The 27,052-nt window shown below is 43.8% G+C and overlaps 1 protein-coding gene across 5 annotated transcripts in view; it reads right to left on the bottom strand.

Moving 5' to 3' along the window:
- The window catches only part of LOC110088228 (connector enhancer of kinase suppressor of ras 2), a 310,707-nt gene that overhangs the window by 110,012 nt on the left and 173,643 nt on the right, over window positions 1–27,052 (bottom strand). For 3 of the 5 annotated variants that reach the window (XM_072981474.2, XM_072981475.2, XM_072981477.2), the window contains exons 9-10: window positions 14,764–14,910; window positions 61–194 (exon numbers count right to left, since the gene is read on the bottom strand). In XM_072981474.2, coding sequence (XP_072837575.2) covers window positions 61–194; window positions 14,764–14,910 — 281 coding nt within the window. The remainder of the gene's footprint in view (window positions 1–60; window positions 195–14,763; window positions 14,911–27,052) is intronic. The other 2 variants (XM_072981476.2, XM_078380760.1) reach the window with 1 other exon arrangement.

The raw sequence follows: 27,052 nt of genomic DNA, 5'->3' as shown, positions 1-27,052 counted from the left end.
CCCTATTTTTGTTTCCTAAAGTTTACAGTTCTGAGATCAGCCTCTGCGGGCAAGGTGTACCTGGGGCCGTAGAGTCCCGACATAGGGGAGAGGATGAAAACGTCTTGGAGAGCCGAGTTGTCCACTTTGGAGCCGAGGCCCATGGTGCTGGTTGGCGTGGTAGAACCACTAGTTGGGCTCGTTGGGATGACAGGCTGGAGGGAGAGGGAAGGAGGCAAGGGAGCGGGGAAGAAAAAAGAAAGAGAGAGAGAGAGAAAGAAAGAGAGAGAGACTGAGAGAGAAACAGGAAGACATGCTAAATAAGGTCATAATTTTTCCCCGGTCATCTCTCCCCCTGCCCCAGGCTGCATCAAAGTTGGAATGTGCATTTGCCTAACACAGAGCTAAGGAAATTGTCATTTTTGAACGTCAGCTTCTAGACGTTCCCAGCCAATATGGGATATTACGGGATTGGTGCCCCCCCCCCAAATCAAATGCTTGCCAGCTTTGGCCTGGAAGGGGTCAAACAGCTCAGTGGCTTAGGTCTCTGGATGTGGAGCCAGAGGTTGGGAGTTCGATTCCCCCACTGGGCCTCCTTGACAGGGGCTGGACTTGATGATCCGTAGGGTCCCTTCCAGCTTCTGCAGTTCGAAGGTTATTAAATCTTTGGAAGCTCTCTCTGGCTGGATTAATTATATATATATATAATATTCCATGGAGAAGAAATGTCTCCTCTAAGGAAAAGGATTGGAAGTTCAAAGTCATTTGGAAGGAGCCCTTCCCCCTCAGCTGAAGCAAACAAATTCCTTTTTCCCCCAATTTTCTGGGCCCTTTTTGTTTAAAATTAATGACTATCAGTAGCAAATTCCATCCTGCAGGGATGGGGCATGAACCGCTGGCTTGTCACCCTGCCTCCTCCAGCAGCTGCCCCATCCGTGGCCGTGCCTCGCCCCACCTTCTTCGGCCACGGACCAGCTGTTCGGATGGGAAACAAACTGTGTCAAACCACCAAACCAGTGGTTCGTGACCATCTCTACATCTCTCGTATCACGTGAATCACGTGCAAGATTCAGATCACATCATCTTTCATTCTGGGGTCCCAGGGATCCAGAGAGGGAAATATCATCATTCCCTGACGGCTAATAATCATAGGGACTAGATCCAAACCATGCTTAGAATAGGCCACTGAAATGGCTAGCAGTTAGCCATTCAAGCGGACCTCAGACAAACCAGAGAGTAAAAGCAGGGCCACCACCAGCCTTTCTGAGACGCCATCTCAATTTGACTTTCTCTCTTACCCAGCGGCCACTCCATCCGGCCGGAGAACTTGGTTTTACTTCTCGATTCTGACTTTCTTTAGCTTGTAAATCTATAGGTAGGGCCTGCCTTTCTTTCCACTGTTTATTTACCTGAAAACCACTCCGAGAGCATTTACACCTACAGTGAGGGGGTGTGGATGCTATAATGAGATAAACGGACTACTGATTTCGGTGGGTTGAAAATTGTATAAAAGTACATATTTTAGGATAAAAGACTTCTAGAAATGCACAGATTGAGGGAACTGCATGTATAGGAATTATGCCTTTTGTGAGAAAATAATTTCGAAAGTACATGTTTAAATACTGCCATTTGTTCGGAGAACAACACAAGTTAACGAGGAAAATAGGATGGAAAAACTGTATGAATGTGGACTAAAAGAGACCAGAAACAAACTCATCCACATTCAAGGATCGGCATCCTGGTCCCCTTCTGAATGTTGGTTTCAAGTTTTAAAAAAGGGGGTATACAGTGAATTTGATATATCTGCTCACCCATCTTGCTTGAAATGATACCTGTGTAAGGGTCAAACTGGGTACCAAGTGTAATGTGTGCTCATCCTCATTAGCCCATTTCCATACCACCAGAATGGGATTTCCTAAGAAGTATCTCTTTCTCCAATAAGACTTGCAATTAATTATTTCCCTTCCAATCATCCATCACAAAGGAAACCACGCTCAATACAAGATACAGAGATGAAGAAAATCATGTGCTGTATGACCACTGTTCTACCACTGGAGGGAGCATTTCTTTTGATATTGTTTATTCAGGGGTGAGCTACTATGAAGACTTGAGAGCCATTCTTTTACCTCAACTGGCTATGTCTGCCTGTTTCTCAAAACCTTGGACATCCCAATCCTCTCACTGAATTTGGAGCATGGTGGGAGTCTGCAGGGGGGAGACAGGATCAGACTAGCACCCAGTTTTGCTCACACTATCTAACTGGACCCTTTTTTGTGTTGCAGTGTACAAAATGTAAAGTGAGAACTATGATACTTTGAGGGCTGGAGTGAGAACTACAGACGGTATTGAGAGCTGGAAACATTGGGTTGACTCACTATAGCGTCCCCAGCTGTCAGAGATGTAGAGATGCATGCATAGAGATGAAGATCCATAACATTTCATAACATGCATGTCCATGGACATGATAGTATCCAAAGGAGAGAGCCAGGCAGTGCAAACTGCAAAGGTTCACAGTTCGGAGCATAGTTACAAGCTGAGCAGAAAACTTGCTTAAGTTTTGAGGTAAGCCTGTAATTAGTGTAGCATTACTCTTACATACCTTCACGTTGCAACCAACTTATAGCGACCCCAGTAGGGCTTTCAAGGTATGTGAAATGTCTGAGGAGTGGCTTTACCAGTTGTGCACTCCCAGTGAGCTTCCATGAGTGAGCGGGCATTTGAACCCAATCTTACGTCCCAGTCTGTTCCTCTACTACACCATAGTGGCTATCCCAATTAGTGTAGAGACTTGCTGCTTAAGTTACTTCTTTCTCCTCCTAAAGCAGTTTACCCTATGGCAAGAGCAAAGATGAAAAAGCTTTTTCTTATGCTCAAACTGTGGCAAGGAGAACCCCTCCAGGAAATGCTGTCTTCTAAAGCTTTGGGGTCATTAGTATAGGACTCAAGATTGAACCTGACATGACACGTCCCCTGCAATTTCCCTTCACCCAGTGTGATTTTCTCAGTGTCATGTTCCCAGGGGGTTTCAACAGGCAAAAGTCCAATAAGCCAGTCCAATATCAGAAGTCCAGAAGATGCAAAGCAGATATCAAAATGCCAAGGCAAAACACAAACCGTAGTCAGAAGTCAGAGTCCAAAGCCAAGGGTCCAGAGAATAAGGTCCAAGATAAGCAGGAGCATGGATGCAAGTCAGGGTGTTGACATTGCTTCCACGAGCTTCCAAGCCTCTGGGTGCAGATTTTATAGCATCAGCAGTCATCTAAACACTTCATCCTGCTAAAACTCAGGGCTGGTCAACCTGATGTTCCTATGGGAAGCATTCATGTGGGCTTCGGATCTTCGTGTCATGAGTCCTTGCAGAAGCTTATCCCTCACTCTGGCTACTGGGGGAGGAGAATCTGGTGGTGATTCAGTTGTCTGTGATTCTGATTGCCCAGCATTTTCTCCAGCTGTAATTAACCCCTCAGACTCCAGATCTTCTTCAGCTGAAATCCTGACACTCAGAGATATGGGATTCAGCAATCAGACTTGCAAATTAAGTCCATATTGCCCTTCCAAGGACCAATCACAAAACAATGTATGATCAATGCAAGATACGGAAGTGAGGACCTCTTCTGTAAACAGGGTTAAGCATGTCGTCTGGCTTGATTCTCTGAGCAACCAAGAGCCAGAGTGCCCATCTATTTGGTCTTTTGTCACTATGGATACATAAATTTAAGAAGTGACTGTGAAGTTCTTTTCCATTTGTAGGTGTGTCCTTCTACTGGACATCTTCCCCAATAATATAACAGGTTTTATGACTGGCTTCCGATGGATTTGAAGCCTCAGGGATTCTGACACTGTTCTAGAACATTTCCAAGGTTGTGGTAAATAGCTCCACATCGGCAAAAGAGTATGCCTTATTTATAAATATATTCATGCTGCTATGTGCATTCATACATAACTCTTGAATTTGGAATATGCTGCTTTTACACTTTGCAAAAATTAATGGCTGCCCTCGGTTAGTCCGTGTGGATGAAACAATGTAAATCAATGGAGAAATCAACACCCCCCCTTGCTATAAATATTCATCAAATGACAGCAGGATGATTTCTTAGTGCTTCGGTTAAGTCACCCGCCAAGGCAATTAAGTGCCAGGAAATAAAAGCAGAGCTGAAAAACTGTAACTGTAAATGAAAGAGACCCTTTCGAGCATCCCCATGAATCCTCTGACACAAAACCAGCCCACTCAAATCAGGCAGGGCCCCACTGGGGGCAAACCCAGCAGAGCTGGCACGACTGCCATGTTTTCTAATTAAAAGCTGACAACATTGGAACAGGACACTGTCACAGGATAACGTCCGCCTGCTGTTACATGAAACGTTAGGGCGCTGCCAAGGCACTGATGGGAAATGCTGAGACAGGGCCAAAAGAGATGTCTCAGAGGCCTCGTTTCATCAGTGGCTTTGCCGCGCAGAATCCGAGGCCCCAATTAGGTGCATTAGCACACACCAGAAGCTTTGAAACATTGCTTCCTTCGGGATAACTTTTAAGAAATGCTGGTGCAATGCCATGGACACATGCACACCAAAAGATAGGGCCATTTCTGTCTGTCTGTCCATCCGTCCATCAGTCCGTCCGTCCGTCCATCCATCCATCCTTCCTTCCTTCCTTCCTTCCTTCCTTCTGTCCGTCCGTCCGTCCGTCCATTTATATACCAACCCACTAGCACTTCTATGCGCAGTTAGCAAAATAATAAAACTGTAGCAGGAGACAGTAGCATCAAAAAGCAGTTTAACCTGTGAATTAATTGTCACCAGTCATAAGCGATGTGACTCTTCAAACATCTGAAAGGCTACCACGGAACAGACAGAGCAGACTACTGCTCTACAGCAGTGGTTCCCAACAAGGGGAAATTCAGGTCTTCTTGGACTGCAACTTCCCAGAAGAGCTAGCGGTGAAGGCTTCTGGGAGTTGTAGCCCAAGAACACTTGGGTTGTCCAAGGTTGAAGGATAAGAAGGAGTAGGTGGAAACGGAAGGTCAGTCGAGTTAGATGAAACAAGAGAGTTTTGTTAAATCTGCAGCTTGAGGAAATGGAGATCGCTCTTTTGCTTGCGGAAGGAAGACGGGATGGACACTTTTCATTTTAGTTGCATCCTATGTCACAGATCCTGCTTTGAGCAAGGGGACGGATTAAATGACTTCTAATAATCCTTCCTACTCTATGACTCTGCATTAAAATCAACAAATGATTATGTTAAAACTAGCATTCTTTAAAATAGGTAATTATTAATATTCATTGTAAGCAGGTCTTTGTGGCATTTCGAACCCTACCACATGCCCACTGGTGTGTCATTCTTACAACCCCTCTACACCCCTCCATATTTCCTTCTCCTTCCACAGAAAAGGATCAGGCTTGTTGAAAATGACCTTGGCAAATGATTGATTTAAATTGTCACCTATTGGATACTATTCGTTTGAAATTACAATGGTTCACGAAGATCCAGTTCACTTGTTGCTCTGGTGACATCCCAACTTTTTTTTTTAAATGAATGTCTTTCATTGGGTTACTCAAGTTAATCCAATGGCTAACTTGAGCAACCTCTTGCAGAGAAGGTTTGTGGTCTGATATGGCTTTTGTCCAGAGCTTGAGAAGTTCTCAGACACATAGTCCACCCCCTGGAGTACACCTCCAGGAATCCTTGAGGCGTTCCAAGAACTGTAGTCCAAAAATTAATTCTCCCAAACTCTTGTGTGGTGCAAGGCTGAGAAACAGGACTGCTGAAACATGCTTCTGGAGATAACAACTGGGGCTGAGATGCAAACTTGTTCCCTAAAGCACACAAAATGGAGAGTATTTATTTGTTGGCTGTCAGCGGCTCAGATGAAGCTTGTTTAAATCAATCCCACGTGTCCAAGGGAGAGACACACAGTAATGAAATGGGAAAAAACAACAATAACAACACAGTTGATGATGAGTGACAAGCCAGTTCATACGAGGAGAAAATATTCCTCACTTTGAGAAATTCCCTAAATATATTTTCTCTCACTTACTCATTCAGCTATCACAACTGTAATGACAATGGAACGATCAGTCATTGAGGAGACAGCGCATCGTGCTGTATATTTGCCACAGCAATAACTTTCAGTGCAACAGATCTGTGAGAATGTCTGTGTGAGATTCTTCTTTTCAGGCTCCTCACGCGCAGGAGAAGAGAAAGGAGGTTGGGTCCCTTGGCATCACCCAGATTTTCTGTTTCAAATAAAACTGCGGCCGATTGGCCTTCCAAGTTCCTCACCTAACATTCATGGGCAAAGCTCTTGAGAAGGAAGCCTTCCCCAAACATTATTAAACTGCAGTCAGTCCTGCATCAAGGGCAGCCACAAGAGATTCCCTCCCCTTTCCCCTTTGGAGTGTGTCATTTTGCCTCTCTTATATACTATATAAACCAGGGCTGGCTGTGCCTGACTGCTGAAATCAGACAAAAGTGGACAGGTTCATCGTGGTATGGTAGTTAAAACCTCAGAAATTCATCACAAAGAAAGAAGCATCTCAGGAATGTCCTCAGAAAAACATCTTGAGAAATTCGAAGGTCTCTTTTTAAAGGTATCTTCCACTTCAGTGACTAAAAGGGAATTTTGAACTTGACGGCAGAGTACTTCGTTGCTAAGGATATCACCCTGATTATATTTCAAGTGTTCTGGTAAGAAAAAAGAATGGACTGGATAGCTCGTGGGTTTAGGTATCTGGTTGTGAGGTCCATGGTTAGGAGTTTGATTCCCCACTGGGCCTCCACCAGGGAGAAGAGCCAGCCTGGGTAGCCTTGGGCCAGCTGCACCGTCCCAAGGTTGCCCCTAGAGGAAGGGAAGGGTAAAGCACTTCTCTGATTATTCTCTGCCTGGAAATCCCCAAAATTGGTTACCACAAGTCAGAATTGACGTGACCACACACACACGTGCAGACACAGAGAGAAGGTAAGAAAAAAGAAAAATGGGAAATGTTTCATTTCTTTGAAAATCCACAATGTTCACATCACCTGTGTTTTGGCACTTGTTGCAAGAGTCTAAAGACACACTGTGTACACAGCAGATTAATAGCAGCTTCCTTTCTGAAATTGCTGAGAAAGCTTCAGCAACTCGTTGGGTGGATGAGCCGACAATAATTTATGATTGCTTTGATTATTTCCATATGGGCCAAAGAACAGCACTTGTCTCCACAACTCATAATCCTTTGGCCCCAAAAGCTTGAGAGGAAGCAGGCTGTGAAATCCAAGAGGGATTCTTAAACCCCTTCCCGAAAAGCGCAGACAGAAGAGGGGAGGCCGAAGGAGAGGGAATGGCTGTGATGTGATGGAAATGGAGGATGATTTGATTTGATGGTATTGATTTTGCCCCAGAGGAGCAACAAACGAGTAGCCGTTGGCCACAGGCAGCTAGCAGAAGATGCAGCGGTTGTAATTGTGTTCTCCTTCTATCTGGAATCCTACTAATAAAAAAAAATGAGGGGAAAGTCATTAGATTTATGTCCTCTCTCCCTGAAGGAACAATCCTCATAAAATGTATTGCAGCTGATTTGCAGGTTACTGCAGAGTTGGCCGAGCAGAGCGGCTAAGTGCAGGCGCCATCCTTTTCAAATCTCACTTCAGCCATTTGAGGCTGCACATTACTTCACGCCGACGAAAGAGAATATCCCACAGAAACCTTTAGAGACGAGTGGACAAAATGCAGCCTGTCGCTTAGCGGCACACCACAACTCCCATCATCCCTCATAATTGGCTCTGCTGGCTAGGGCTGATGGAAACTGGAGCCCAACAACATCCCAAAGGGGTTAAAGAGTCGCCCGCCATCGCAGAGAGAATGTAATGATGTTCCACTTGAAAATGAATGTCATGCATGAAAGTGGGGTTACTTTGTTGGCATCACAAGTAATATATCTAGTTAATTAATTAGTTAATTAAGTTACCTTAAAGGGCATTTTATCAGGAGTTTTTCAATTTTCACGCCATTTTCTTATCAACACTGAGGTGTTTTTCAAAGGAAACAAGAAGCAGTGCAAAAAAGGCATGAACCGGGTGGTATGAAACACAACAAGTTACCAATTCCTTTTTAAGCAAGTTATTTAAGAAGGAACTGTCCACACTCTGGTCCTGAAAGCAACCAGCTAGCTTGGTGGGGAAGGGGTAGCCAACATTTCTCCCTTCCAACGAGCTGTGGCTACTGCTCTGCATCTCTTGCCTGAGGCAATAGCTTCACTCTCTCTTAGTTGGGCCGGCCCTTGTTCCACCCCCTAATAGCTGGTTATATCAAAGGAAAACAGCCTATACAGGTAAGCACAGAAAAAAGGAATTGCTACATTGTAAACAGAAGGAATCTGCAAAAGTTCATCATCATCATCATCATCATCATCATCATCATCATCATCATCATCATCATCATCGTGTGCTGTCAAGTCAATCTTGACTTATGGTGACCCTTCCAAGGTAGAGAATATGTAAATGTGGTTTACCATTCCCTTCTTCTGGGGGCAACCTTGAGACTGCGCACCTTGCCCAAGGCTACACAGGCTGGCTCTATTCACAGGAGGCCCAGCGGGGGAATTGAACTCCCAACCTCTCGTTCTGCAGCCAGAAACAAGCCACTGAGCTATCTGGCCAGCAATAATAATAATAACCATCATCATCTTAAAACTGCAGAGCTGGAAGGGGTCATACTCCTGCCCAGCTCCCGTCCAGGAAGCACAATGGAGAACCAAACTCCTAACCTCTGGCTCCGTAGCCAGGTACCTAAACCAGTGAAATAAGCAGCAGAATAACTGCTGTGAAAGTCTTTCATGATTCCCCATCCCTTTGCTGGAAGTTAATCCTGTAGGAACGGCACTCATTCAACGGTCTGGAACCCTCCAACGTCCTGAGATTACCTACTCCTGGCTGGGTAGCTTAGTGGTCTGGGTGGCCTTGGGCCAGCTGCACAGTCCCAGGGCACCCCTGAAAGAAGGGAATGAACGGGAAACCACCCCTGAGTGCTCTGGACCTAGAGAACCATGAAAAGGATAGCCAAGGATCAGAACTGACCTGATGGCACAGAATAATAATTATTATTATAAGTGTATGGGAATAATTTATCACTTCCTGTTATTTCTTGGTTTCCAAAGGTTTATTCCTCACCTTTCCACCCATTCACATCCACAACAACAACAACAATAAGGAAATAAAACTATTGAGAAATGCAGTAAAAGTAAGTCTAGACAATAAAGCCGGAGAAGCAATAAACCGACAGAGTTATGGGCAAAAAGTTAATTATCAGCTATTCCAAATGCTACGTGAAACTGCAGTGCCTTCATTTGCTAACTAATGCCCTGCAATGATGGAACGCCAAAGATTTTGAACACTTGAAATGAGCTGTATAATAATAATCGCTAAGTATGATTGTTCCCGTGAAAGCAGGGTTTTTGGTTATTTGAAGGCATCCATCCCCCAAAAGGGTGCCTTCAGATTAAGAAGTTGTGATGGAAAAGGATTTAGCCCAGCTTTCCCCCCCCCATGTCCCTGTTTTCAATGCACAATGAGTTTCATTTGGGACGTAGGGAATTAGTATCCCCATTACAGGCCCTGTAGGATGAAATGATACAGGCCACCAATTTCACTTCCAGTCTGAACTGACCTCTAGCTTCATTCAATCAGGAGAGCTTAATGTTTTCCAGTCCCAGAACAATCTAGTGGCTCTTATCTATGCTGCTAAAATCAAAAGATGAGTAACTGTTGACTGTGTAAACTGATTGCCTTGAACCACTTACAATGAACACAGGAGACTTCCTTCAGAAGAAATATCTGGGATATAAAACTGGGGTCTATATACCACAAAGCTCCCTTTCTGTCTTTAGGTTTACTCAAAGCTCTAGGCATCGACCTGATCCAGGTGGCAGTCAACATGGAGGGGACTCAGATTGAATCCTTCTTTACGAGCCATGACTCAATCCAGGATTGTCCCTGAGCATCCACACACATACACACAGCGGCAATCAATAACCCAATGTGGGAATTCAAATCTCCATGGATTTGAATGCATCTGTGGGGAACAGACCCATACTGTAGGGCTGCCCGTTCCCAGTGTTGTCAGTAATGTGTAGCTTGTCTTCTAGTGACCTGGGAATGGAGGTCTACTCAAATCATAAAATCACGTAAGAACCTAGTTGGAAGGGGCCTACAAGGCCATCAAGTCCAACTCTTTGCTCAATGCAGGAATCCAAATCCAAGCTCATCTGACCGATGGGTGTCCAATTTCCTCTTGAATACCAATGTATGTGCATAGATCTGCACATGATCTAAAACATGATCAGATCTTTCCAGAGCTCAAAAGTCTAACATATTATGTGAGTTAGGGTGGTTAGATAGAGAAATGGGCATAATTCCTGTACTTTTGATAGCTGTATGGCTGAGGACATTCCACCACATGCAGTCTGCATTGAAAGCTGCAAAGTGGGTCCTGCATCAAATCTAATCTGAACTTTCCCTGAATGCAAAAGTGGTGAAATTGAGGCTATCCGACTACAATGTTTCAATAACCCAAATATGGCTAGAGTGAAAACCCAACCCACTCCTACTGACATATAAATATGGTTAGACTGGGGAACCCCCACACCTCCTATTGACAAATGGGATGGGGGATTCGGGGGGGGGCAGTGGTTGTGGACCAAGAGGGAAGGAATGACCCACCCCTTCCTACGTCATTAAGAGCTGAAACCCAAGATGAGTTGTGATTCAGGAAACCATTAGCCTCCGACGTACCTCCGACGGCCAATCACAAAACAAGGCAAGCTGATTTGCACTTTATGGGAGGCGGAATAGCCTCCTGCTCTAACAATCAGATGCCTTTCCGTAGCTTAGGAATTCTGTCCTCTAAGGACACCCTGTCTGTAATGTACAATTTGAGCTATAGGCCCAAAGGAACATTTGTAAATTCTGACGTATAATTTAATCCTGATTTCTGAGTGTTTGAAGCACAGGAGAGCTGACATTATTGGATATGCCAGGATGGCCAAAATGGGCTCGAGAGAAGATAAACTATTTCCTGAGGAAACAGATTCTGCTAGCCCTAACTATAACAAAACAAGCAGGGCCTCATGAAAGCCACGACACCCATCATGAGTCATAGTTGTTTTTCTCCATTTGGACAAAATGTCAGACTCAGGGCATAAATTTCCAGCAGGTTGCAGCTGGACTGGAGTCTGTTTCTGGCATGGTCAGTGATGGGTCAGAAAGGCCACTGGCCGAAGACAGGTTGGAGTTCAAGTAAACAAAGATCAGGGGACCTGGGAGCAGCCATGGTGAAAAGACAATTGGTATCAGGTGGAGTAGATGAGGTAGAACCGAATCATCAGTCAGCTACAGGTCTCCTATGAGGTGTGATAATTTGAGGCCTTCTGTGTTGTTTCTTTGGTGGACAAGTTACTCGGATAGAATATAGCTGGCAGCAGAAATTCTGTAGACCCTCCATGCATAAGGTCTCGGCTGGATTCATTCATTCATTTATTTATTTATTGCATTTATATGCCACCCATCTAGACATGGTCTACTCAAGGACTCTTGTTCCAGTGCTAGCCACCTCATGTAGGTGGTGGAGCAGCATAAGAAAGAGCAGGCAGAGCTTGGAAAAGCTGTCTTGTTTTTGGGTGTGTTTTTTTTTTGAACGACACTCTTACAAATTCTACTTTACAAGATGGCCACTTCCCACATGAGCTGGGGGCATTCTGGGAATCTACTGTTCAAAATAACTTTTCCAAGCTTTAGGTTGGAACAGAAGGTATTTTGAGTCGTAGAGGCAACCGAGCTGTGTACATTTTGAGGAGCCCAGGTCTGATGTTTCAACTCCTGTCTTGAGTTTGCTTGCAGCTGACATGAGCTCATGTAAGCCATGAGCCATTTTACATGCAAAAAGGTGCAACAAGTAATATCATTGTGGTACAACTCTTAATAGATTATAGGTTTACCTTCATGCCTATGAAAGGCAATTATGTACACATAACTAGCTATTGTAGCTAATTATGTGCAAGAACTTGTTACCACCAGAGATGGGCAACAACTCCTCATTCAATGGTTTGTGCTGGTTCACTGGAGAGCAAGTCCGGTGCTTCCCAGTCCTGGCTCACCAGGCTGGGAAGCACCGAACTCCAACGGGCGCCCACTGAGAGGGCAGTGCCCAGAGGAGGAAAGGCAGGGAAGTCAGGCCACTGCCTCTAAGTGGGCGCCCGCCAGAGGAGGCGGGACTGGGAAGGGCTGAACAGCTGTTCCAAACATCCAATGAAATTGGCATGAACCACCAAGGCGGGCAGTTCATGCCCGTCTCTAGTTATTCCCATGTCGCTCTGGTGATCACTAGACTGTCATTAGGGGATATTTCAGAAGTCCATTCGTTTTTATTACGGAAAGCCTTGCTCATTTCATGTTTCATTAAAATCTCATTCCTTTTAGTATTTACATTAATCTTGGCCAAGGGTGCTTTTTCCTTCTATTTGACGATTTTTCACTGCTCCCTCTGGCAGCAGAAAACTACATTGATGGCTGCTTTCAGGAGGCTGCTTTTTAGCTTTCCCTCCAAGACTCTCAACATTGGCCAGAACGACATGTTCTGCCTCCGAACGGTGTCAGTATGAAGGGACTTTTTGCCATGTCGCACGACGTACACCTTGTTGTGCTTTAACATCATGCACGCGAGGCGCCATTTTAAAGCGTGATAAGGCTTCAGTCAGGCGAGAGAACCCTTCCACTTCCACAGGTCGCTTGCTTGTTCGGCATGTCTGGCGGGTGGCGGACCGTTTCAGTGCCTGGGGAGCGTGGTGGCTGCAGAAGTGGTGGTGGTGGTGGGGTATCTTCGAGGGCTGGGGAGCCCCTGTTGCTGCCAACATGCATCCTCCGGCTACTGCCATCAAGCTGCCTGCTGGACCAGCGTCCAGTGGAGGAGGAAGGGCCGGCGTCTCCACATGCAGTGAAAATGGAGCTACTGACGCTCATTCCATGGGGATCAAAACAACGTTGCCAGCAGCCAGTGCTGGCCAGCGAGCATTGTTCTTGCCTGGGAGGTGAACAACCAGTGGCTTCTTTTTCGCCACATTAAACTCTGCAAACATGCACGCGATAGGAAACCTTTTGCTCCAGTTAGCAGACAACCCTCAGTGAAAAGCTTACTGCAGGGTATCTGCAATGTGCCGTTCCAGAGAGCCCTCGTTTCATTCTGACATCAGCGTCTGCTGCACATACAGCACTAAGACCCTACAAGGTTGGTTGCCCCACCCCAGAGCTTCTCAAAGCTAACGGATACCGTTTCTCCTTGAATACAGATGCAGACATGCAGCAAGCGCAAAATGCTTGATTGTTTCGAAAAGATCTAAATTCTTTGATGCCTCTGATTCTTCAAAGTCTGTGCAGCAAAGCAGCAACCACAAGGGATGTGGATTTTTTTTGTTTCCTTGGACTACAAATCCCATAATTCTCCATTTTGGGACTTCTACGCGATATACACCTTACAGACACCTAAATGTGGCTCACCTGGGAGGAAAGGTCTTGGAGGCTTAGCTTAGCCTAGCTCTGCCCAAACTTCCTGTTCCTGCCCCAGTGGCAGCTGGGAGAATTCTTTCCGAGCAGGAAGTGAAGCAGAGTCAGGCCTAGCTCAGCCTCAAAGACGTTCTCAAAGCTGAGGCCATTCCCTCATGTAAACCACATTGCCTGGCAGGACTCCCCAAGCGAAGAATTATGGGATTCGTACTGCATCCGAAATCTCAAAATCGCATCCCTAGCAGCCACCACAATATTATTTTTCCATTTTGCTTCACTTGATTTAAGTATTTGTGTTAAAGCACTATTTATGCTTTTTTGATTGAGTTGTGCACATATGACCCCACACACATTTATATCATGCTTGTCCGCATTCTTTTCTATCACTAAGAGCAACAGAAAATACTTCGCTCTCTCAGGGAAGGCAGAAGTAGAAGAGTTTTATAGTTCCTTATCTGTAAGGGCAAGGTAGGTGAGGACTTGCATTGGTATCTGGCTAGACAGTGAGAGGCTGGGAGTTCAATTCCCCTTTGTACCTTCCTGACAGGGGCTACACTTGATAATCCATAGGGTCCCTTCCAGCTCTGCAGTTCTAAGAGGATGAGGATGATCCCTACACCACTGTTCAGAACTAGCAAATACCTTTGGAATTCTAAGAAAAAGCAAAATGGCAACTTAAATTAAGTGGCCGCCAACACTTCTGTTGTTGCTGTTTGAGGAGAACAAAACCCGCCCCAATGGGAAAGTTGAACGAGGTTCTAATTGATCCTCGTTTATCTCCACTGCAATTTATTTCATCAGAAATGGAAATGGATCCATTCACTTACACTCTCCATTCACCCAGAGACGAATGCCCCTAAAATATGACCCACCCAATGCGTTTGACTAGAACGCAGCAGTTCAGTACATGCTTCGGTCTTCGCTGAAGAAAGTGACGATCGCCCGAGAGATGGCTTAGGGACCTTGTCTTGGTTCTCTACATGAACAACTCACTCTGAAACACTCTTTCTGGTCGCACCTATTTAGTGTTTGGTTTGGAAAAAAAAGGCAAAGCTAAAGAAACTTGCATTTTAAACCATTGAAGTACAGCTGGAAAAATCCTGAAGTTTGTGATGTGAGATTCACGTGAGCCACTGTTCCTTGAGGGTTGTGTGGGAGATCTTTGCTATGAGGAGAGGAGGGCAAAAGAAAACCCCAAAAAGACCCTCTCAACTCTGTATTTCATAGAACAGGTGTTTGCTAAAAAAATGAACTTACCTGGAGGGCTAGAGGCTTCCATCTCACATTCTTCAGCAAGGCAGGAGCAGATACGAGAGTATTCTGAGGCCGTTTCTTCAACGTTAAGATCACACCGTTGGGGTCTTCTCGCAACGCATTCACCAGGTTCTTTAACTGCCAGCCAACCTAAAGAGAAATCCCATAATGGAATTTTGAAAGATTTTTTTTCCTTCCTCACAGCGTCCTGAAACAGTGAAGGGTGTGTTCTACAGTGGACAACAGGTGTCCTGTTACTGACATTATGTTATACGTAGGATATACTTATTACCAAGGCTGTCGGCAGCTCCTGAAGAAGACACAGAAGCTTGGAAGACTCTTTTAAACACTGCTCCTTCCTCTTCAGCAGAAGGGGGTGATGATTGTTGGGTTTAGTTGTTATTGTTATTTTAATACGGCAATATAGTCATAAATATCAACTGCAATCCAGGAAAGAAAAATGTAAAAGACGATGATGTACTGTTCTAATTTTTACACCCTCTGGGGGGAAAAAAGTGAATTATTGCTTTTAATTATCTTTTCTACTGAAGTATCAGTGTGTTTCACCGGAGGATTACAGAACAGCAGCTTCAGAATAATTACAAAATGACTACTTGCTGTCGTAACAGAACCTGTTAATTTGGGAATGAGGGGTGAAGGGAGGGGGGGAAAGGGAGGTTTGTTAGCACACTGTAGAACAATATTGGTGCAGTTTCTTCAAGGTGTTTAATTAAAGATAAAACGTCATTTATTTGAATTACAGGAAACTCCACAGAGAGAAATGGAATTTCTTAAGTTATTGCATACTATAGCCATTATCTGAAATTAAAGCTCCACAAGCACACAAGGGCCACACTTTGGGTCTCCCTCCTCCATGGGAAAAATTGGTTTCCAAAGTTACTTAGGTTATGTAAAAAGCAACATTTTCCCTTTGCTCTCCTCATTTGGTGTGTCTTACATGCATTGGAAATTCCCTCTTTGTTGTCACGAATACAAATATATTTGGTGTCTTGTAAAACGCAACGTTTAAACCATGTTCTGAAATGGAAGTTAAGCAAACTGTCTGAATGTAGAAACTGAGTATTTAAAATGAATGTTTTTTCTTTTTAATGTATTTCTGAAGGCTTTCACGGCCGGGATCCAATGGTTGTTTCAGGTTTTCCAGGCTGTTTGGCCATGTTTTATTGTTTTATCCTGTACTGGAAGCTGCCTAGAGTGGTCGAGTAGACCAGATAGGCGGGGTATGAATGAATGAATGAATGAATGAATGAATGAATGAATGAATGAATGAATGAATGAATGAATAAATAAATAAATAAATAAATAAATAAATAAATAAATAAATAAATAAATAAATAAATAAATAAATAAATAGACAGACAGACAGACAGACAGACAGACAGACAGACAGACAGACAGACAGACAGATAGATAGATAGATAGATAGATAGATAGATAGATAGATAGATAGATAGATAGATAGATAGATAGATAGATAGATAAACAAACAAACAAACAAACAAACAAATAAATGTTCTTAAGGTTTTTCTTCCAGGAGATCACCCAATCACCCAATCTCCTGAAAAGGACAAAAGCTGATCCCACAGCTATAAATGCTCAACTATCCCACAAACTGCACCAGAGCACAGACAGATTTCTGACTCCTGTCCTCTGAAGATGCCGGCCACAGAGACTGGTGAAACATTAGGAAGAAAAACCTCAAGAACATGGCCAGACAGCCTGAAAAACCTACAACAACCATTGTTTTTCTTTTTCTTATTAAAAAAATCTCTATGGAACATTTTCAGAGGTGATATTAGAACTTTTATTGGCAGATGCAAATCCATCCCATGGTGCAAAGTTTCTCAGATGGATAAATTGACTCTAGAATCAGTATGTGATTATATGGCACACAGCAGAACCATTTTCATGCTGGATAGCTCAGTGGTTGAGGTCTCTGGCTACAGAGGTTGGGAGTTCAATTCCCCGCTGTGCCTCCCTGATGGGGGCTAGATGTGCTGATCCACAATGTCCCTTCCAGCAATGTGGTTCTAAGATGATGATGATTCTTATTAGATACAAACGGGGCTTGCAACAAGAGGGCTTCTGTGCAGGATCCAACCAGCAAGACAAATATCATAGAAGCATAGAACCGTCATAGGGTTGGAAGGGAACTTGGAGGTCTTCCAATCCAACCCCCTGCACAAGGCAGGAGACCTGAAATCATCCCGGACCTCATACCATCCCAGACAAATGGCTGTCCAAACTTTTCTTGATAACCTCCAGCGATGGGGCACCCACAACATTGGGGGGCAAGCTGTTCCACTGCTTCATGGTTCTCACCGTCAGGAAATTCCTCATTTCCAGGTTGGATCTCCCTCTGAGGAGTTTCCACCCATAAGTTCTTGTGCTACCCTCAAGCACAAGGGTGAATAAATTGATGCCCTCCTCCCTGTGGCAACCCTTCAGATCTTGGAAGACTGCTATCATGTCTCCCCTCAGTCTTCTCTTCGTTAAACTACACATACTTGGTTCTATACCCTTTACTCTTTCTTATTGCCTGTCTTTACAGCACTGTTTCCAAACCTGGGGGGGCATGGCTTCCAAGAGGTTTGCAAAGTGTTTTCTGGTGGGTTGTGAGTCACCTTATATGTGCTGTAAGGTTCCCCCTGACATTTAGTCCAGTCATGATTCTTATTAAATACAAACAGGGCTTGCAACAGGAAGGCTTCTGTGTAGGATCCAACCAGCAAGTCTAAGGGCGCGGTGCTCCTCCCCGTCTCCAAGCCGTAGAGCCAGCGTTTGTCCATAGACAATCTTCGTGGTCATGTGGCCAGTGCGACTTAGACACGGAACGACGTGACCTTCCCACCGAGGCGGTACCTATTTACCTACTCACATTTTTTACATGCTTTCGAACGGCTAGGTTGGCAGGAGCTGGGACAAGCGACGGGAGCTCACTCCGTCACGTGGATTCGATCTTACGACTTCTGGTCTTCTGATCCTGCAGCAGAGAGGCTTCTGCGGTTTAACCCGCAGCGCCACCACGTCCCTTATATGTGCTGTAGTCCTTCACCTTTCACAGCGGCATATTAAAATTTTATGCAAATATAGTAGTAGTGGAGTCACAGATTTCTTGGCTATGGTAAAAGGAAATTGCAACTTGAGAAAGGCTGGGAACCATGGGTTTAGAAGCTGAAAATCCTTAGCAAATAACACAAATGATACATTACCAGATTGCTTCTTTTAAAAAATGTTATTTGGTTAATTGACTGTGTATTTATTCTGTTAAAGGTGTATAATTTGGTGGGTTCCCTTCCCTCGCCGTGTCTGTGTTGTTTGCTTCCATGGGGGTGTGAGGGACTTGCTTTGCCCCCATTTTTTGGAGTAGTTTTTATGGGTTCTTTGGGCTTTTATGGACCTCAGACCGAAAAATTAAAACAAAATGACCTCAAAGAGGCAATTCCTTTTGTGCTCAAAAAAAGAAACAGTCCTCAAAAACACAAAAACAAAGAGGTACTGCCCAAAGAAATACATATAAAAAATTTTCCCTGTACATCATGATTTGCAGTATCACTTCTAGCAGGTCTGTATGTCGTTCACTCCTGAAATTTAGACATTTGTAGGAGTTTTGTTTAAAAAACAGATTTTTAATGCTAAATTTAAGGCAATGTTAAATATACTTACTATGGAGTAAACTCTACTGAATACAGTGGAACTTCATTTTGAGTAAATACATTTAGCCTTGCCCTATTATTAATCCTAATTCAATCCACATGAATTCCGCTCTTCCTTAAGGCATAAAACCAAATAGTTTATGAGGTGATTTCTTTTAACCTCGAAACTGTCCTTGGGTATAAATTCATCTTAGTTTTACTTCTCAGCTGTCTTTTCCTTTGGTCTCTTCATTTACACTGGTTCTCAACGAAGTCTCATTTTCTTAACGTTTAATCATGTCATGGGGAACCAGCTGCAATTTTAAAGCTGGATGTAAAATGTTAACATCCCAGAGCCTCAGTGATTTCACCAGTTTCTTCTTGCAGACGATTGCTGAATAATTAACGTCCTGAAGATAAATTGCACTGAGGAGAAACCTTAATGAGGGAACCATTAAAATACTAAGAATATAGGCAATTGAGAGCAAGCCTACCCTGAATGTCAGTGGGCTAAGATGGAAAGCTCTTAGAACATTATCAGTGCCATTGCTGGAATGTTGGATGTGATCAAAAATAGAAAGATTACATCATGGTAGACTGGGCTTCCCAACAGGCAAAAGAAAACTGGAGTTACCACCAATAACAGGGCATCCATTAGTGTTTAACAGTGGAAGTGATTTCTCTGGAAACTTTTCATTTGGGACGTGGTGGCGCTGTGGGCTAAACCGCAGAAGCCTCTGTGCTGCAGGGTCAGAAGACCAGCAGTCGTAAGATCGAATCCACCTGACGGAATGAGCGCCCGTCGCTTGTCCCAGCTCCCGCCAACCTAGCGGTTCGAAAGCATGCAAATGCGAGTAGATAAATAGGGACCACCTCGGTGGGAAGGTAACAGCGTTCCGTGTCTAAGTCGCACTGGCCATGTGACCATGGAAGATTGTCTTCGGACAAAACGCTGGCTCTATGGCTTGGAAACGGGGATGAGCACCGCCCCCTAGAGTCGAACACAACTGGACAAAAAATTGTCAAAGGGAACCTTTACTTTACCTTAGCTCCTAGTGGTTTAGGACAACTTGGCCATGGGACCCATTAGGAAGGAGGACCTTGTGAGGTCGAGCAATTGGATGGAATCTCCAAGGCAGAAGTTCCCAACTGGGGTTCCTCAGATATTCTTGGTCCTAGAAATCCTGGCCAGAACCATTAGTGGTGAAGACTTCAAGAATATTTGGGGACCTGAAGATGGGAACCACTGCTCAAAGGGAACACTCCAAAACAATTTGACAGCCATGGAACCTGAAGAATCAGGGGACCTCATAGATCCCACAGTAATGATAGCAAGCCAAGTGGAAGCTTGGTGTCGCCAACAGGCATCCAATTAGCAGTAAAAGCCATTTTACTGAAGAAGAAGAGGAGGAGGAGGAGGAGGAGGAGGAGGAGGAGAAAAAGGAGGAGCTTCTAGGATGGCAAGAAGGATGCAGCATCCAGGATGAAGTACTCAAATTTGCCTCAGGCCTATTGCTAGTCTTCTGCACAGCTCCTTCCCAGCTCTACACTTCATCTGAGAGCTTCCTTGCATAATCTGGAGAGAGTGAATGTGTGAAAGCAGTTTTGGGATCAGTCTGCCAACTGCTGCCAATATCTGCCCCAAGGGAAAGAGCTGTGAGGCCGTAGTCAATCTGTAACTGGCCTGTCACAACAAATTGTCAAAGGAAGCCCAGTTCGTTTCTTCACCTTTTTTTCGGGGGTGGGTGGGTGGGTGTTCAATTTTATTTTTACAGAGGCTTCTGGGAACTTAGCTAGGTGCTGCTCTGCGAAGGGAAGAGCTGGCAGAAATAAGAAAGGAAGAGGAGGAGAAGGAGAGAGAAAGGTTCTTCTCAAAGAGCTAATTCTACACGGATATGTTTTGATCCGACTCCGTGAACTGCTGACTCAAATGGATACAGTATTCTCCTGAATTAAATTGAGCTAGGACGCAACCGGAAGGGCATGGGTCCTGCAGCTTGGTCTGGGTTGCTGCCCAGAGTAGACTTCGGCTTAGATGGGTGGGGTATAAATTTAATGAATGAATGAATGAATGAATGAATGAATGAATGAATGAATGAATGAATGAATGAATTGGGCAGGCCGGTTAGCTCCGTTTCCTCTTGACCACAGGATGCATGTGCCATCACAAACTGACACACCCCTGATGCCTACCAGCCCCTTTTTGGGTCCCTCTCAGTGGCTACGGGGTTTGTGTTTTTTTTGGAGGGGGGGCGTTGGTGCAGGCAGATTTGTTCCTTTTAGGTCCTAGCGTGTGTGATTGCTGAGACTGAGCCAAAAGACTGAACTTAAGCGGTCACTTGTGTGTCTGTCTGTTCTGTGCTGTGAAGTTCTGAACTGACTTACAATGACTCAAAAAAAGGCTTTCAAGGTAGGTGAGGTATTTAAGGAGCGGATCTACCAGTTCCACTCCCCTGGTGAGTTTTCATGGCAAAATCAGGGATTTGAACCCAGTTCTTCAGAGTCCTAGTCCATCACTCTACCCACCATACCACACTGGGTATCATGCTTCTTCCATGATATGGTTCTCCCTTTACACATTTTGCCCTTTGTACTCAAAACTGGCTGAATGTTCAGATTATGACTCATGTCTATTTAAAAAAAAAAACCAGATATGAATTTAGAGAGAAGAAAGAACACCAAAGGGTAGAGAGAGAACTATATCACACATGTTTGGCCCTGTCATTTTTGCACATGTTCATTCATTTAAGTCCATTCCGTCCTATATCCTCAGTACCTGCAATTAAATTCTGCATGAAATTTGTTCGCTTGCTACGTGCATTTCATCACAACACAAATGGCTAAATTTAGTGCTGCTCTCAACTAGAAGAGATCCATTCAAAGAAGTGGGAATTACATGGGTGGCAATTTTAAAAGCCCTGTTTATTTCAAGGGTTTTGCACCAAGACTAACACTGAATTAGGCACATACAATTTTATATGTTTTGTCATAAGGACCCAACTCCGGGAGGCAGTGGAAGACAGGAGGGCCTGGCATGCTCTGGTCCATGTGGTCACAAAGAGTCAGATACAACTTAACGACTAAACAACGACAACAACACACTTCTGCACCCATGTCGGTAATAAAACAAGTGCTTGTTTGTTCAGAAATTACAAAGCTGATCAGTTTACTTCCAAGTGCAGACTAGACATAACCATTGATCATTCCTGAATCCAGAAAAGGAAGTCATCAAGTTCCTCCCAAAGATAGCAGTCTAGTTAATGAAGCTTCCCGTGCCTACCCAATGGGTCCTAGGCTGAAAAGTGTAGAAAGCAGTGGAAGAAAAACTGCTGCCATCATAAGAAGAGAAACCAGAGTAAAGTAGATTGGTGGAAATGAAATCCAGCATGTTTGCTCAGGAGAGAGATAAACGTTGTCAGGTCTTGGTTTGATTAATGGGTAGAAAACGATAAGTCTGGAACTGAAGAAAGAAAGGCTGAAGTCCAAAAGCTTATGAAAGCGAGTAATACAATATTGGCCCAATAAACTAGTAAGATTTTTTTTATTTTTATTTTTAAAGAAAAATGTGTTTTGATGGGACTAGAAATAAGGCTTCTCCAGGAAAGCAGAGGCAAGAGATTTGGATCGCTCAAGCCCGGAAGAGCTAATCAAGGACCTTAAAGGAACGCCACTTGCATTGAACCTCTAAGACTGGAAAGACACAACCTCTTTTAATAGAGATCGGATTGGGTTGAGATAGGATTTGTTCCCCATTCCAACTTACACATATTTCTTTTTTTCCCCCAATGGCCAAAATCTTGTTGTGTAGATAATACCACCAGCAGGTAAGTGGGGTAACTCGTCATAGCAAATTGCCAGAAATGAATCAGTCCCTGGATGGATTCCTCATTATGCATCAGTCCGCTGGCTTGGGGCATGGCCAGGAATCTCAGCAGGGAATTGTTCATCAGTGACAATTTGCTGCTTTGAGTGATGCCATCTCTCTTCTGCTGTCACAGCTGTGCGATAGAATTTGGGTTGATATAAAACCCTCTTAAACCTTTGTGTGCATTCTGTGCTGTCAAGTCGGAACCGACTTGTACGTAGTGATCCTAATAGAGTTTTCACGGTAAGGCCATGAGCATTTGGGACTTTAATAAAAGCATATGGTTTTGGAACTCCCCACAAGATGATGCCCAACCTGAGGAAGATGAATTATTATTGAAAGCTCTCCTTATTTTTTGTTTTATTTTCTTAATGGTGCAATAAAAGGATCACCGGTTCCTGCATTTATATTGGGTTATTTAAGGCGTTCCACTCCCCCAGAGAGATTCCATGGCCAAGTGGAGATTTGAATCCATGCCTCTTGAATCCTGCTCCATCCACTCTATCCATGACACCACACTGGGAATCCCTTTAGAATGGAGCAACTTCTCTTTTCTGTTTCTTGCCTATTAAATTTGATCAGCACCATGAACAGCTCCACCCGTTAAGAAACCAGTTGTAGAGAAGTTAAAAAGAGCTCTTCTTTTAAACATCACTACAAATGCCCACAGACACCTTATATATACTTTTTTCTCTCTACTAGTCTGAATAACAGTGGAGAAAAAGAGACAGAAAAGAAGGTGATGCCTTCACCAAGACAGAGACAGGAAGGAGGAGATGAAAGGACAGTGCTGGCTTTCTAGGGGTTGGACCAAAATTAAGATCAACTGAGCTATAGCAGGACATACAGTAGTGCCTCGCTTTAAGATTACCCCGTTTAATGACAAATCTGCTTGACAGTGAGGTTTTTGCGATCGCTTTTGTGATCGCAAAACAATGGTTTGAATTTTTTTTCATTTAACGATGATCAGTTGCTTGCTTCGGGAACCGATTTTCGCTTTACGACGATCAAAAACAGCTGATTGTCGGGTTTCAAAATGGCTACCGGCTGAAGAAAATGGCTCCCCACTGTGCTTAGGGACGGATTCCTCACTGCACAGGAACTGAAAATGGCCGCCCCTATGGAGGATCTTCGCTGGATGGTGAGTTTTCAGCCCACTGGAACACATTGAATGGTTTTCAGTGCATTTCAATGGGCTGTTTTATTTCGCTTTAGGACATTTTCGCTCTACAGCAATTTCGCTGGAACGAATTAACGTCGTTAAGTGAGGCACCACTGTAAACTGCCGGATAGGAGACTAGGAAAGGAAAGAAGCTCAGCTGTGGTATATTCAGTACCTGCAGGAACTATGACTTTGGAGTGATGGGCCCTGAAAACACTTCATCAACGGCGGTCCTGAGCTTGCTTGTAAATAATGAGATGAGAATAGAGCTTCATGCAAAAAAATAAAATTAAAACGTATTGACCATAAGCTTTACTTTCACGGGGCGAAATGATCGTGCCATCTGTTCGGCAGTGTGCGTTCTCCACAAAGGATGGTCCCCTTTGTGAAGCTACTATCACTTTTTGCCTCAGTCTTAACATCTGCAGTATGGACTGCTAACCTATTCCATCTTCATATATTAGAAATACAATTCCTGTCAGAAATTTGGGACACTAAAAAAAACCCACACACCAGTACACATTTTTAAAAGTATTGCTATATTTTTCAATATAGGAATCCATTAAAGAATGGTCAGTAAGGCCATCTATTTTACTCACTGGAATAATTATGATTATAAGGATGTTATTGATTTGTGCTGGTGCTTGATACAAGTTTCCATTAAAGGAGCAGGTCTGCAAATGGAGGGAACGGAAAATGGCGGACAGGAGTCTCATTCATTTTCCTCCTACCAAACTGGTCAAGCGTGTAATCTCATTCCCTTGGCAGTGAAGCCACAAATTGGCGCAAGAAGGTAATAATAATAATAATAAAATATCAGCTTCCTCACCTCCTTTGAAAGTCACACACTGGCATTTCATTTTTTCCTCCAGACGTCCTTTTAAGCTTAACCACAACTGTTCCATCAACCTCTTTCTTTCCTTCAAGCTTCCACTTACTTTTTATTTAATGCTTCTGTTTTCTCAAGGAAATCTGTTCTACAGAGCAGCTGAAAGCTATGTATATAAATAAATACAAATCACAAAGCTGTATACACAGAAATCAGTGTTGTTTTTTTTTGGGAAATGCCATCAAGAAATTCTTGAAATATTTGGGAATATGGCCAACAGAGGATGCTAATGAAATAGTCATATTTAATCACAGGAATCATAAGACGTTAAAGCAACACATTCAGTCTGGCATAAAAAGACGGGGAATCTTTAGAATTAAAATAAATGTTCTACCAAGAGTTATCTTCCTATTGGCACAATCTAACACTAAAGATTAAAAAATATTTCAAGATGAAGGAATGGCAGAATCTGTGCAATGAATTCATAGGGGAGGGAAACCTCTATGATGGTGGGACTTACCTGGTCTAAACCATGGAAAAGAAGTGGTGAGGGATCATCCATTTTTCTAACATGTTTGCTGAAATGCACTAGTGAGTTGCAACTAGATTAGGCCAACTGAATCAGTAGGAATCTGGTGAGTCAGCTCCCATGTAAGTGCTACTGACTGAATGGGCCTACTCTAGTTGCAACTTACTACTTCTCTGTTTTCCTCAAAATAAGACCTAATCTGAAAATAAGTCCTGGTATGATTTTTCAGGATGCTTGTAATATAAGCCATACCCCCAAAAATGGTGCTGCAGTTTTGGAGGATATTCTTGAGAGTCCCCTGGACTGCAAAGAGAACAAACTTATCAATTGTAAAGGAAATCAACCCTGAGTGCTCACTGAAAGGACAGATCCTGAAGCTGAGGCTCCAATACTTTGGCCCTCTCATGAGAAGAGAAGACTCCCTGGAAAAGACCCTGATGTTGGGAAAGTGTGAGGGCAAGAGGAGAAGGGGACGGCAGAGGACGAGATGGATGGACAGTGTCATTGAAGCTACGAAGATGGATTTGACCCAACTCTGGGAGGCCGTGGAAGGCAGGAGGGCCTGGCGTGCTCTGGTCCATGGGGTCATGAAGAGTCGGACACGACTTAACGACTAAACAACAACACCCCAAAAATAAGCCCTAGTTAAGTGAAAGCCCACCCTCCATCCTTGTGCAGCAGCCAGAAGATGCAATGACTGTAAAATAAAACATCCCCTGAAAATAAGCTCTAATGTGTTTTTTGGAGCAAAAATTAATATAATATCCTGTCTTATTTTGGGGAAAACATGGTAGATTTCAGCCACTACTGTATAGAAAGCATACTCTTAAGGAAGATGTGACCACAGTGAGCTGCAGGTCTGGAGCTTACATAAGGAAGTAAGATCACAGACTCATAGAACCACAGAGCAATTCTGTTGGAAGGGTCTACTCAGTGCAGGAATCCAAATCAAAGTACGTCTTGCAGAGGGTTGTCCCATTTTCTCTTGGACGCCTCCAGTGTCGAAGCACTTGCCAACTCTCGAGATGATGGGTTCCATGGTCATCCTACTCTAAGAATCATGAGTTCTTCCCCCCCCCCCGATATTTAGCCAAAATCTGGCTTCCTATAACTTGAGCCCATTATGATGTGTTCTGCACTCTGGGAAGGATCAATAAGAGATCCTGTTAAGGTGCAATAGTACGGAGCTGCTTAGGCTAGAGTTTCAGCACCTCTGGGTCTCAAAGGTTCTGTTCCCCTGGAAATAAATATATTTTTTAAAAATTGCTCAGAAACACGTGACTCATAGAACACGGGGGGGCAATAATTTCCCCAATTTGGGGGCCCCCCAGCACCCTGGTTCCCTCACTGCTTTTTTTAATGGGCACTAGAGGGCGCAAGACGACTATCTCGATTTTTTTTTTTTAAAAAAAGGTCTGGGAAGGTCATATGAACTCCCTCCACCACTCATTTAAGCTTAGACGTCTTAGACAGCCCCCCCCCACTTGTTGCTACTTTTGTCTGTTAAAAAAACTGAGATCAAATGCTTTACCTCTTACTCCTGTCACTCTTACTGGATAAAATACCCTACAGCAGATCTGGGCAAAGTGCGGCCCGAGGACCGCATACGGCTCTGCAAGCCGCTCCTGTCTGGCCCGCCAGACATCAAAACCATTTATAGCTTTTTGTCTAAAGTTGATCAGTTGCTTATCTTTAAAATACTGCAAAAAAACCCTCTTTAGTATTTGTGAAGATTAACAAGTTTAAAATAAAAACATTCCTAACATCACTGTTTCATTTTATTTTTAAGTAAAGTTGGTTCAGCCCCCAAACGCAGTTCAGATTTTTCATGTGGCCCCCTCTATAGAAATTAATTGCCCACCTCTACCCTACAGGCTGAAACATTTGATTGATCCTCTTACTTCTCACACCTGACTCAAAAGGGTCCAGTATTGTAAAGAGAATATCTGTGGGATGTCCGCTCTCCTTGCCTGTGTAAGGTGCTTCCTTTCACTCCATTTTAAGTAGTGTGGAAATGATCGTATTGCACCAAGAATTAGAATGAAATGCACACACGCACGCACGCACACGCACACGCACACGCACGCGCACGCGCACACACACACACACACACACACACACACACACACACACACACCTTTTTAAACAATAGCATGAAGAGATCTGTTAATAGCCATGTGGCCAGTTACAAAAGGTACTGCCATGTCTGAGAAGCCATCCTAAGTATTCTAATTTACAATTAATGCACTTC

Source organism: Pogona vitticeps, chromosome 11 (assembly GCF_051106095.1).
Source record: "Pogona vitticeps strain Pit_001003342236 chromosome 11, PviZW2.1, whole genome shotgun sequence".
Classification (NCBI taxonomy): Eukaryota; Metazoa; Chordata; class Lepidosauria; order Squamata; family Agamidae; genus Pogona; species Pogona vitticeps.
Note: the sequence above shows the minus strand (reverse complement) of the source record. Positions and strands in the feature narration are given on the sequence as shown.